Genomic DNA, 12350 nt, shown 5'->3' with positions numbered 1-12350 from the left:
TCATTTAAGTAAAGACTCAAAACATCAGATATAAAAACTACTATTTTCCCTTTTTGGCAGTCCCTACCCTCTAACGGCTTATACATATTTAATATAGGAATAAATGCATACTAAAATATAGATTAGAGGTTGGGGTTGTGGCTCAGTGATAGAGTGCTTGCTTCACATGTATGAGGCACTGGGTTAGATTATCAGCACAGCATATACATAAATGAATAAAATAAAGGTCAATCAACATTTTAAAGAAATATATATATTATTTATATATATATATATATATATATATATATATAGAGAGAGAGAGAGAGAGAGAGAGAGAGAATTTTTTTAAATTTCTTTTCTAAATTTTTTTCTTCTATACCTCCAAGCGTGGAGATATAGTTCAGTGGTAGAGCACTTGCTACATGTTTGAGGCCCTGGTTTTGATCTCCGCCATATATACATACATATATATAAAACTTAAAATACATCCAAGTGCTATGGCTCATTTATACATTCTCAGCTACTCAGAAAGGCTGAGGCAAGAGGATTGCAAATTCAAGGCTAATCTCAGCAACTTAGTGAGACCTGTCTCAAAATAAAAAATAAAAAAAGAGCTGAGGATGAGGATATAGTTCAGTGGTAGAGCACATCTAACATGTGGAAGCACCTGGATTCAATCCTCAGTAGAGAAAAAAAGGGGAGGGGGCTAAAAAAAACAGACTTAATATGTCATTAATTGCAAATTCTGAAGTAAATAATGTTGTTAAGATGTAAGGGAAAATAATTCCTTTACAAAAGAAAAAGAATATCATACTACCAAGTGCCCTACTTTTCTGCAGATTTATAAAGTCAAGGCTCTAAGAAAAACTATTGTAAAGAAAGTCCTTGAAGGCTGGGACTGTAGCTCAATAGTAGAGCACTAGCCTAGCATGTGTGAGGCACTGGGTTGGATCTTCAGCACCATATAAAAATAAATAAGAAAAATAAAGTATTGTGTTCATCTATACTTAAAAAAAAAAAAGAAGAAGAAGAAAGAAAGCCCTTGAACTTGAAGATAAGGTAAACTAGAGGCTTACCTGAGATGAATATGAAAAGTCAGAGGCAGAGCTATTATGCAGATTATGCTTTAGTGCAAGCTAACATGCTGCATCCTGTCCCTTTTTATGCCAAGGAGACAGGCAAACTTTCATGCTTTGATCATACCTGTTCTATACACATCTATGCAAGGTCTCACTGACTCTAAACACTAAAATACCATTTTAGTTTCTCTTATCTGCCAAACAAGTGTAGGCTGGAATTTTAAATATACAATAAATTTGTAATAAGCAACACAATTCAACAAATGAATGAAAATAAACTGGCAATATTCACAATGTTCATTAAAAGCCTGAATGAAAATACTTTTAGGAAGGGCCTGTGGTTTATAAGTCCTATCATACTTCTTATTCCTGCTTTACTCAGGAAAGTTGCCTGTTTAGCCTCAACTGTCACATGAGTTGATGCGTAATTTTCCAGTCACTGGACACATCAGAATTTCAGCCAACTTGCACAACCCCCAAAGACCAATCAATACTGACCACTGCCCCCAAAGCCCTTCTTGTGGATGACAAGTTTGTAGACCTTTGTTGTTCTCATCTTGTCCTTTGGTTTCCTTCAGCTGTTCCAATCTTGGAGCAGAGAAGTCATCTTGCGTCCCTGCCATTGAAACGCAAACAAGAAGGCTGGAATATCAGACTTTCCTTGCACTCCTCTTCTGATTTTGGTGTTATTCAGTTGAGAGGAAGCGCCAAACACAAGATGAAATCACTCCGCCAATCACAAAGAGAGGGAAAACAATCCAGAATCTAAGAACTAAGGGTAATTGGGGGCCGGGTCTTGTCAAACCTCTAAAAAGATATTCTATCTATTGCATCCCCAAAGAGGACACTTGCAGTAAATGGGACAGTCATTACCTGGTCTCCATCTATACCAAAAATACCCGAATAATACAGAAATCTTAAAAGAGGTTAACCTACTCCATTTGTAGACAAAACACAAGGGACTTGCCCAAGGTCACTCAGACACTTTGGAGCACTCCCACAATTTGCGTTCACCCAACAAAGTCCTGGGCAAGGCAAGTATGAGTAAGAGGAAAGCAGGGGGTTCCATCAGTATGAACTCTCAGCGGACCCTTCCGCTGAGGCCGCTGAGACTCAGAGAGGGAGCAAGACTTGTCCAAGGTGACAAAGCAGGTTGGGGACCGAGTCGGGACTCGAACCCGGGCCAAGGCCCCCTCCCTCGGGGGCCCCCCACGCCCCAGCTCAGAGTGGGCAGCTCCACTCACCTGCAGCTCCGGAACCCCTTCCCACTTCAGGCCGGAGCCCCGAGGGCCGGACCCTCAGTAAGTACCCGCGCCTCCTCAGAACACCCCACGTAACCCCGTACAGCCCGCAGGCTTCCCACCCCCGAGTTCTAGGAACCGGCAGGCCCTACACAGCCACGGAGAGCTCACCTGAGAACCCGCGCCGCTCCCGTAGCTCCGCCCAGGGGCACCGCCCCCTTCCCGCCCCCGCGTCCCGGGCCGCTCTCGCCAGGCCTCCTCCTCGTCTCGGTGACCGCGCCACTTCCTCATCCGGGGCTCACGCCAAGGGTGGGGCGTCGCCTGCAGCCTCAGCCTCTGTCTCTGACCACTTCTCAGCCACTAGCCAAACCCTTTGCTTGCCTTGAGAAGGAAATGCGGAAATAGATTAGTACCCAGGATCCTAGTTTTACACTTAGTGATCAGCAGCAGGGGAAACAGGGAAAGTGTCCCCAAGCTAAACTTCCTTGCATATAAACGAGGCTAATTACTCTCTCCTGCCCACCCCCCAGGGCTTCTGAGAGGTGTGAAAGGAAATTTCTGGGAGAAACTTTGGAAAATACAAAGGGCCGAGTGTATAAGATAGTGTAAAGGTTCCTATTAGCAAGTATCCATTTGGGGGATGTTTACAAACACCCCAAGACTTTCTGTGCTCCTCTGGCTATTAATAACAAAATAGTGGCTGCCCATAACTTAATATCCTCATGTAGTTGTATGCCTAGTAGGTGGTAGATACTATTGTACTTCACAGACAGAGACTGAGGCTGAAAGACACAAACTCCTCGGAAGGATAGATCCAGACCCCACAGAGTCCAGCATGACACATAAACACCCATAGTTCTGTCCAAATTCCCATCTGATTTGGACATTGGTCTTCCCTCAAGATGATAGAAGACAGAAGTGGAAGGTGGGAACAAGAGGTTAAGGGAATAATTCTATAAAATAGCCCCTCTGTGGTGTCCCCACATTCTTATTTCTAAGAAGCAATTTATGTTCAGCCCTGCCTGTATTAAGTGGATGGGATATGTCACATTCCTCAGCAAACTACCTGTTATCCACAGGAGAACTGCAGGCCCAAAATAATGTTGATAAGAGGAACCCAAATTACCCTGAAGGGGGAAACTTTTGTGACCTTTTACACAGACTAGATGCAGAAACTTGGGTAAATAAGGAAAATTCCTCTTAACCATAAACTCTTTAAGAATTTATGGCTAAGAATCCAATTAGAGGGCTCGGGATATAGCTCAGTTGGTAGTGTGCTTGCCTCCCATGCAAAAGGCCCTGGGTTCAATCTCAGACCCCCCCCCCAAAAAAAATTCAAGAATCCAATTAGAGGGGCCAGGGTTGTGGCTCAGTGGTAGAGTGCTTGCCTTGCCTGCATGAAGTGGGTTCAATCCCTGGCACCACATAAAAATAAAAACAAAGGTATTAATTATGTCCATCTACAACTAAAAAATACGTATGTTTTAAAAGAAAAAAGAAAAAAAATCCAATTAGAGGGGCTGGGGTTGTAGCTCAGTGGCAGAGTGCTTACCTCACATGTGTGAGGCACTGGGTTCCATCCTCTGTACCACATAAAAATAAAGATAGTTTTAAAAAAATCCAATTACAGCTGGTCAGCATAGGCCAAAATGACCTAAAGTTGTCTTGACAGTGGGGATGTGAAAGTCTGATGTCAGCCTGCTGTCAGTCAAAACTCAAGAGATAGACCTGGGTGGGACCCTCCGGAAACTTCTCTGGCATCCCCAATAAAGCTGGCATGCAGGACATACATGCTGTCCCTAAGAGGACCCTCTCTCTCCCTTAAGAGTGTCCCCTTTCTCTTTTCCTGTCCCTTCAATAAATTCATGCCTGTTACTCTAAACAATATATCTGAAATCTTTCTAACTTGATCTCAAGGATGGTGTTTGAAGCTGATGTCTTGGCATTGCTCAGAAGGCTGAGGTAGGAGGGTTTCAAGTTCAAATCCAGCCTCAGCAACTTAGCAAGGCTCTTAACAACTCAATGAGACTCTGTCTCCAAATAAAATTCAATAAAGGACTGGGGAGAGGCTCAATGTTTGAGTGCCCCTGGGTTCAATCCCCAGTACCAAAAAAAAAGAAAGAAAAAGAATGGGTTTTTGAAGGTGGCCTTTGTACTACCTCAGTTTCCCAGAAAACCACAGTACTGTAACAAAGAGAGAGCACACCAGAAACCAGGTGAGGTGACTCACTCCTGTAATCCTAGCAGCTCAGGAGAATCTCAATTTTGAGGCCAGCCTCAGCAACTTAGTAAGGCCTTGTACAACTTAGTGCGACCCTGTCTCAAAAAAATGTAAAGGGATGTGGCTCAGTGGTAAGCACTTGTGGTTTCAATTACCAGTGCCAAAAAGAAGGAGAAGGAGAAGAAGAAAAAGAGAGAAAAACAGAGCTGAGTGGGCTGTGTCCTCAGGGCTCCTGACAAGTTGCAAACACTGCTGCTGCCAATCTACCACTGTAGTCTACTAATCTACTTCTTCTTTTTTTTTTTTTTTACTTTATAGTGCTGGGGATTGAAGTCAGAGCTTATAGCTAGGCGAGCACTCTACCACTGAGCTACACCCCCAGCCCGTGGTTCTCTATTTCTCTAAACTGGACATCTGCAACTATAGAAGCCTGACTGCTTCCATTCTGGTAGCTGGAGAGATTTCTTAATAACTGGAATGTGGTTTTAGGTCATATCATTCCCATGTTTCCAATCACAGTGACCACTAAATCTAAATAGCATTCCTGCCTCCAATTACAGCATTCCAATTTTATTTCCTCACAGCTTTAATGCAAGCTCTACCAGTTTCCTATGATTTTGAGAAAATATAGGGATGTTGAAGAAAAAGAAAACGATAGTTGGGGCTTAGAAGTAGGCCAAGAGGACCCCTAGAGCAAGACAAGCAAGCACTTCCTTCAATGTAGATATTTTTGCTTTAAAATTCAGTATAAGTTGAGTAATTTAACTATTTTTTAAGTAATCATAAAAACTTTCCTCCTCCTCCTTTTCTCTGAGGACAGAGTCTCACTGTGTTGATGAGGCTAGCCTCAAACTCCCAGGCTCAAATGATCCTTCTGCCTCAGCTTCTCTAGTAACTGAGGCTATAGGTGGACTCTCTTTTTTTTTTTTTTTATGAAAGAGTGAGAGAGAATTTTTTAATATTTATTTTTTAGTTTTCAGCGGACACAATATATTTGTTTGTATGTGGTGCTGAGGATCGAACCCAGGCCACACGCATGCCAGGCGAGCGCATTACCGCTTGAGCCTCATCCCCAGCCTTACAGGTGCACTCTTGTGAAAGAAAAACAGGGAGCTGGGGCTGTATCTCAGTGGTAGAGCACTTGCCTAGCATGTGTGAGGCCCTGGGTTTGATCCTCAGCACCATGTAAAAAATTAATTAATTAATTAATTAATTAAAGGTATTGTGAAAAAAAATAGAATCTTTTTTTTCTTTTTTTTTAAAGAGAGAGTGAGAGAGGAGAAGGAGAATTTTTTTTTTTAATATTTATTTTTTAGTTCTCGGCGGACACAACATCTTTGTTGGTATGTGGTGCTGAGGATCGAACCCGGGCCACACGCATGCCAGGCGAGCGCGCTAACGCTTGAGCCACGTCCCCAGCCCCAAAAATAGAATCTTTTTTAAAAAAAGAAGAAGAAAAGAAAAATGGAGCTGGGTATGTAGTCAGTAATAGAGCATTTGCCTAGCATGGTTGAGGTCCTGGGTTAGACACCTGGCTGCTCAAAGAAAAAGAAAAGAAAAGCCATCCATAATCATGTAGAGGGCAACAGTTACATAAATTTTCAAGGATAAAATGTTATATATAGGCAGACCTAGAGGCTCATGTGATAGACCTAACCTGATCTTTTCTTAAAATTGGGCATCTCGCCACAAAGCCATGAAAAGATAATTTCAGCTTTACTATAAATTACTGCAAATTCTGAACCTGCTTGGAATGCCTGCCCGTGCCTTGAACTCACCCATGCCTGGCTCTCTGACCAGATAGCAGCCCTCTCTGAAACTTTAGTGATGCCTCACAAATCTTGGCCTTCCCTGGCCGGACAACAATCCTCTCTGAGGCTCTAATGGTCCTCATAAATTCTGATGTTGGGGCCAGCAAAAAAATGTAAACTACCATTAGTGTGATGCTTGTCAGAGTTCTGTTATCTGTAACCCCCTTTGTGTAACTTTCTGGGCTATAAAGCTGGGCTGCAGGAAAGCTGGGGTGCTGTCTTATTCCCGCCGTTTGGGGAGGGAGAGGCAGCCAGGCCGGTAGAAATAATAAGCTTGCTTTAATTTGATTTTAATTGGAGTCAGTGGTCTTTTCTTGCGTCCTGGTCTAACACATGCTATAATCCCAGCTACTTGGGAGGCTGAAGTAGGAGGATCTCAAGTTTAAGTCAACCTCAGGAATTTAGCCAGACCCTGTCTCAAAATAAAAAAAATAAAAAAGGCTGAAGACGTAGCTCAGTGGCAAAGCACTCATGAGTTCAATATCCAGTACAAAAAAAAAAAAAAAAAAACCAGTTACATGTAACAGAAATGATTACATGTTTAAATGTTTACAGGTCCCACCCAGAGACATCCCCAACACTGTTTTCTGTCTTAACAAACAAGTGGTTGGAGAAAAGTCCTCCTTGTCAGAGGAAACTAACTTAATTTTCTCTTCTTGGACTTCAGGAGAATGAGATTCCTTCTCCTGAGAGATGTCCCTAGTTGGTGTCATATCTTTTTTTTTAATTGTTGATAGACCTTTATTTTTATTTATTTATACACAGTGCTGAGAATAGAACCCAGTGCTCACACATGCCAAGCAAGTGCACTACCACTGAGCCCCATCCCCAGCCCCTGGTGTCATATCTTAGAAATGAAAAACATCATTTTTGAATGTGGCAATTCTCCTTTAAAATAAACAAACAAACAAAAATCGAAAACGTTTAAGTTTGTGGCCTAGCGGTTGAGTGTTCCTGGGTTCAATCCCCAGTACCCCCCAAAAAATAGTTTGGAGGGGTCCTTTGCACTGCCTCAGTTTCAAGTCAAGGTTAGGGAGGACAGAGCAGATTGCCCCTAGAGGAGAGATCTTTCAGCCTTGGTTCTATAATCACTGTGCTACAATGATTTGAACATTGCCTGTTTTGTTTTGTTGTTTTGTTATGTGTCCTTGCACAAGATACTTCTTTTTTCAAATTTCTCCCTGTCAAATGAGAATAAAAAGTACATATCCTCCTTCCTTTACGAGATGTCTAAGGGCTACATGAGGTGAGGAACATATTACATTAGGTTTTTTAAAATTAAATGAATTGGGTTCAGTGTGTAATTTAGAGATAGAGCGCGTGTCTAGCATGCACAGGCTCTGGGTTCAATTCCTACCACTGCAAAACAAAACAAAACAATAAAATATTAAAAGTGATACATGAATATGGAGAATAGTATGAATTAACCAAAAGCAAAAAGCATGCAATTCTTCAGGAAATTGGCTCTTTTCCAAGTTTAAGGAGTTTAGACAATATATCTGATGCTTCTTTTGGATCCCAACTGTGCCTGGTGCAGAGTTAGAAGCTAGAAGCAGGGCTGGAATAGGATTAGGTGAGGCACTTGTATTGTATTTGGGTAAAATTGTTAAGGGTTGTTTCAAGAAAAAACCTCAGCAAGATGAATTATACATATATCAGCATATATATATATATATATATATATATATATATATATATATGTAACAGTATATACGTTTATTTTGAGACAGCCTTGCTAAATTGCTGAGGCTGGCTTTGAACTTATGATCCTCCTGCCTCAGCCTCCTGAGCTGTCTGTAGGCTTGCACTACAGCACCCAGAAAAAATATCTTGATTAGAGATAAAAGATTTTTAAATCTCCCCCCAAAACTTTCAAATTATATTTCTGGCCAGGCCAATGAGCTCTAAGAAGCAACAGATTTTATTTTAACATATAACTGTGTGATTTGGGGATTAAGTCAATTATATTTTCTAGACATCCTCAATTCCCTTCAGGATTTTTTGTTTGTTTGTTTGTTTTTTTGTTTTTGTACTAGGAATTGAACTAGAAACACTTTACCACTGAAACACATCCCCAGTTCAATTTTTTTTTTTTTTTTAAATTTTTGAGATAGGGTATCGCTAAATTGCTGAAGCTGGCCTCAGAATCGATCCTACTGAGTGGCTGGGATTACAAGCTGCACCACTTGAACCGGGCTAATGGCTACTCTTTTCCTTTCCTTCCTTCTAATGTCGGCCAGACACTGCCTTTAGGTGTTGTGTATATCGTGATGAAAAGAACAGGGAAGAGTGAGAGGGGACCGACAATAACCAAGTCAAGAGTTGACACTACTTTCAACTAGAGTTAAAACGATGAAGAAAGGAAAACAAAGTGCTATATTTAATTAAAGGAAGGGTGCCATTTAGATTTAGTAGTGTGATTAGAAGCAAGGGAGTGATGTGTCCTAAAACACTGATCCAGTATTAAAAGACTTCTAGAACTAATAGAGTGGAAGCAGGGAGGCCCCTAGAGTTGTAGATGTCCAGGTCAAACAAATGGTAATACAGAGCTCAAGGGTAGTAGTGGAGAGAAACACTGGGCCCTGGGGCTCAGCAGGAACCGAGCCAAAAAGGTGTGTTTCCCTTTAAGAGTGCGCCGCAGGGGCGGGGTTCATGACCGCTGCTGGCTAGCAGAGGGCGGCAGTTCCGAGGCGGGAAGAGCGTCCTTTGGAGTGCGCGCGCGCCAGGCGGGGGTGGGACTTAGGCGAATCCGCATGGCTAGCTCAGGCCCCGGATGAGGAAGTGCGGGGGAAGGGGGGAAACCATAGAGACGGAGAGGCGGTAGCGGCCGGAGCGCCCACTGGCTCTCGGCTCCGTAGGCTCAAGTAGACTTGGCGGCAGCGAGGCTGTGTCTGCAGAGGCCAAGCTGGCGGGGCAAGCACCGGCCGGAGATCAGGCCTCAGGGTAAGAGGCCCGTGGTCGGAAGGCTTCGGGCATAGCCGCTCCGCCCCACAACGCCCTGCGGGAACCCTCCTTCGGGCGGTGCTGGCAAAAGGGGAGCCCGGCCCCCGCCTTTCGGGGCGCTGAAGCAAGCGGAGGCTACGCTGCGGGCGGCCAAACGACCCAGAAAGAGGGAGGAGACTAGGGCCTGCGTCGCTAGGGGAAAAAGGCTTCTCCGAGTCATGGCTGCAAAGGGGGAGAGAGACTGCTTTGCAACCCAGATCGGAGGGGATCCCCTAACTTCTCTTCTTCGAAAGGCTGACGCCCCTTGTGGGCGTACAGTCCTTCTTGGTTCTGGTCTGTTAGCGGTGGGGGACTCACTCCCAGGGTGCGAGAGGGGATTCGAACATAAGGAAAGATGGGGGTAACCCCCAAATGAGAACGTTCACTCCACTTTGTCAGTGTCGTTCAGGTGAAGAGGGAAATTTTCCACTTCCCGAAAGTATTAGAAAGGGTCTACCTTCCCTGTAAGTTTAAAAAGTCTTGACTTCCCTTGTCCATTTTTTTCCCTTTATCCCAAGATATAGAGAGGAAGACCCTGAGTTAAACTTTATGGTATCAGAAATCAGCTTTTTCTCCCCCTCCCCCAATCATGACCAGAGAGGGAGCCTTGGTTTTCTTCTTCCCTTTTGGTCTCTTAGTGTGCAGTGATCTCTTTCTCCTTTGCACAGTGAAGCTCATGGCTTTTAGGGGCTGGGGCTGTAGGTCAGTGGCAGAGCACTTGCATTGGGTTCATCACATTAAAAAAAAAAAATTGAAACATAAAATAGAAACATGCTGACCATCTACAACTACCCCCCCAAAAAAAAAATTCATGGCTTTTAGATCGTGATAGTTGCAAAGCCTCTCCCATCTAACATCTTTGTGACCTTGACTCATCCCTTAACTTCTCAGATCATTTCGAATTTGGGTTACTCCTTTTTTTTTAACATCTAAGGGAGAATTTGTGTTAATGCTTAGTATATAGTAATTTTTTGGCAAATTGTTACTGTTAATTCGTTAAGAAAGAAAACTGGTACTGGGTAGAATGCTTCACTGCATGCACAATGCCCTGGATTAAATCACCAGCACCAAAAAAGAAAATAAATATCTTGCCCAAAGAAGCAGGTGATTGCATACATCTACCTCACTATCACCACCAATCAAAAGTATTCAATACCTATCCGCTGGAGAGGAAGACTTTTTTCCCCACCCCAGGATGGAGAAAGATGTACCTTCCACTCCCCTCAGATCCTTACAATGCTCTAAATTAACAAAGAAGGCCTAGCTAAAAATAATCGGGGAAAAAAAACTTAGTTTTTTGAAACAGCTCAGTACCCACTTAGGGAGACTGATGCCAAATGTCACCCTTTCCTTTGTGCACATAAGCTGTCACTTCTTCCTGAGTGATTAGAGATGTCTTTTTCCATTCCCCTTACTTGCTCTAGTGTCCAAAATAACAAAACAAAACAAAAAAACCCGCTTTCTCCTCACAGCCTCCCTTTCACACATCTGCCAATAGGATGATTCTAATTTCTTTTTTGTGTGTTTTCCCAAGAAAAATTCGAGACTACTCTTTTTTCCTTATCTATCTAGTGTGGTATAAATGGTTTCTTTTCTCCTCTTCCTTTGGAAAATAGATATCTTTTATGCAGGGAGTCTTTGTCAGTAGAAATCAGGAGCATTTTCACTGTCTGATTCTCCATGTGGAGACAGAGGGGTCCTTTTTCTGCATGCTAATAAAGGAAGGAAAAGGGAAATAGTGGTTGATGCTTTTGAGGTTTCCTGCACATCCCCTGTTGAGCTGGGCCCTATTTAGTATATGTTCGACTTTGCCTAGCTTCCAATTTGTCTTGAAATCTTGTTAAAAGATCTTCTTTCTCTCTCCCTCAAGAAGAGGCCCCTTCTTGGAATTTCCTCATGGAGGAATTGGCTACAGTGTCTGAATCTTTGGAAAATAAAGCCTCTTTCCGGAAAAGGAGTGTTGTGAACTTCTGAGGGCCTGATCATTATTGTGAGTATTGTTCCTTGACACAAGCATGACAGCCCCTGGTGTTAACAGCCCTTTTGCATTGGAATTAAAGGGAGAGGAGACCTTCAGCTCCTGGATTGTTGGGGTACATAGTTTCCTGTTACGCTCTGTTGTCCCGCTCCCCCTACTTTTTGCTTTATTCCTATAAATTTTGTGCCTCCAGAACTTTTGTCTTGGGGAGTGGTGAATGAATAAAATATAAGTTGCCACTTTGTCAAAAATCATGAAATACTCTAATGAGAACTGCAACATTAATTCTTCAATGATATGTTTTGTATTTAATGTGGGATAAAAATTAACATTGCCGAATTACCTGAAGGCACACCAAAGAGAAGTTTTACATCTTTTCTGTGTGTAAAATGTTTTAAAATTACCTCAGGTGCCCTTGAGTACCTGTGAAGAGGATTAGTCTGAGCTGTGTACTACCATTGTTGATGTGTGTAGGTGTGTTTTGCTGAAACAAAGAGAAATAGAAAAGTTATCTTTTAGAGTCATGAGGTTTTTAAGGGTGGGAACCCTTTGTGATTATTTTGTTTAATTTGTTAATTTTACATGGGAAAACAAGGCTGGGAAAGTTCACTTAACTTTCACTTAGCATAATTTACTATGTAGCTGATGAATGGAATCAGAATAGGGACCCTGGCTGCCTGATTTGGGAGACCAGCAATTAGATTGCTCACCATAGTTCTTTTGCATTTGAACAAGATCAGTAGGTAATTGCTCTTAATTCAAAAAGAATTTTTCTTTCTTTCTTTTTTCTTTTTTTAGAAAAATTTTACAGCATGCTTCATGTAAACATTAGTTAATTTGGTTTTCCCCCACAGATAAGTTGATTTCCTAATCTTACACTTTTTTATGTGTTGTGGTAAAGATGACAAGCCAGTAGCAGCTGGCAAGTGTCATTAGTAAATGGATAATTTATTTTTCTTAGACCTCAGACTAGATAATTATCTGGTATCCCCATCCAATAGGTTGATTTTTAAGTCATTAGAAAGGATTAGCTGTAAATAAATCCCTGCCTACATT

General features: G+C 42.3%; 2 protein-coding genes across 2 annotated transcripts in view; one reads left to right on the top strand and one right to left on the bottom strand.

Annotated features, from left to right (window-relative positions):
• Positions 1-2387, bottom strand: part of Depdc5 (DEP domain containing 5, GATOR1 subcomplex subunit) — a 163037-nt gene extending 160650 nt beyond the window's left edge. Inside the window, exons 1-2 of the mRNA XM_077796039.1 lie at positions 2306-2387; positions 1560-1677 (exon numbers count right to left, since the gene is read on the bottom strand). Of these exons, the coding sequence (XP_077652165.1) occupies positions 1560-1617 (58 nt within the window). The 5' untranslated portion in view covers positions 1618-1677; positions 2306-2387. The remainder of the gene's footprint in view (positions 1-1559; positions 1678-2305) is intronic.
• Positions 2388-9201: 6814 nt separating this feature from the next.
• Positions 9202-12350, top strand: part of Prr14l (proline rich 14 like) — a 59578-nt gene continuing 56429 nt past the window's right edge. The window contains exons 1-2 of the mRNA XM_026408955.2: positions 9202-9277; positions 11187-11306. The gene's annotated coding sequence lies outside the window, so the exon portion shown is untranslated. The remainder of the gene's footprint in view (positions 9278-11186; positions 11307-12350) is intronic.

Source organism: Urocitellus parryii, chromosome 3, assembly GCF_045843805.1.
Source record: "Urocitellus parryii isolate mUroPar1 chromosome 3, mUroPar1.hap1, whole genome shotgun sequence".
In the NCBI taxonomy this organism is placed as follows: Eukaryota; Metazoa; Chordata; class Mammalia; order Rodentia; family Sciuridae; genus Urocitellus; species Urocitellus parryii.
The sequence above is the reverse complement of the archived record's forward strand: the minus strand, read 5'-3'. Positions and strand labels throughout refer to the sequence as shown.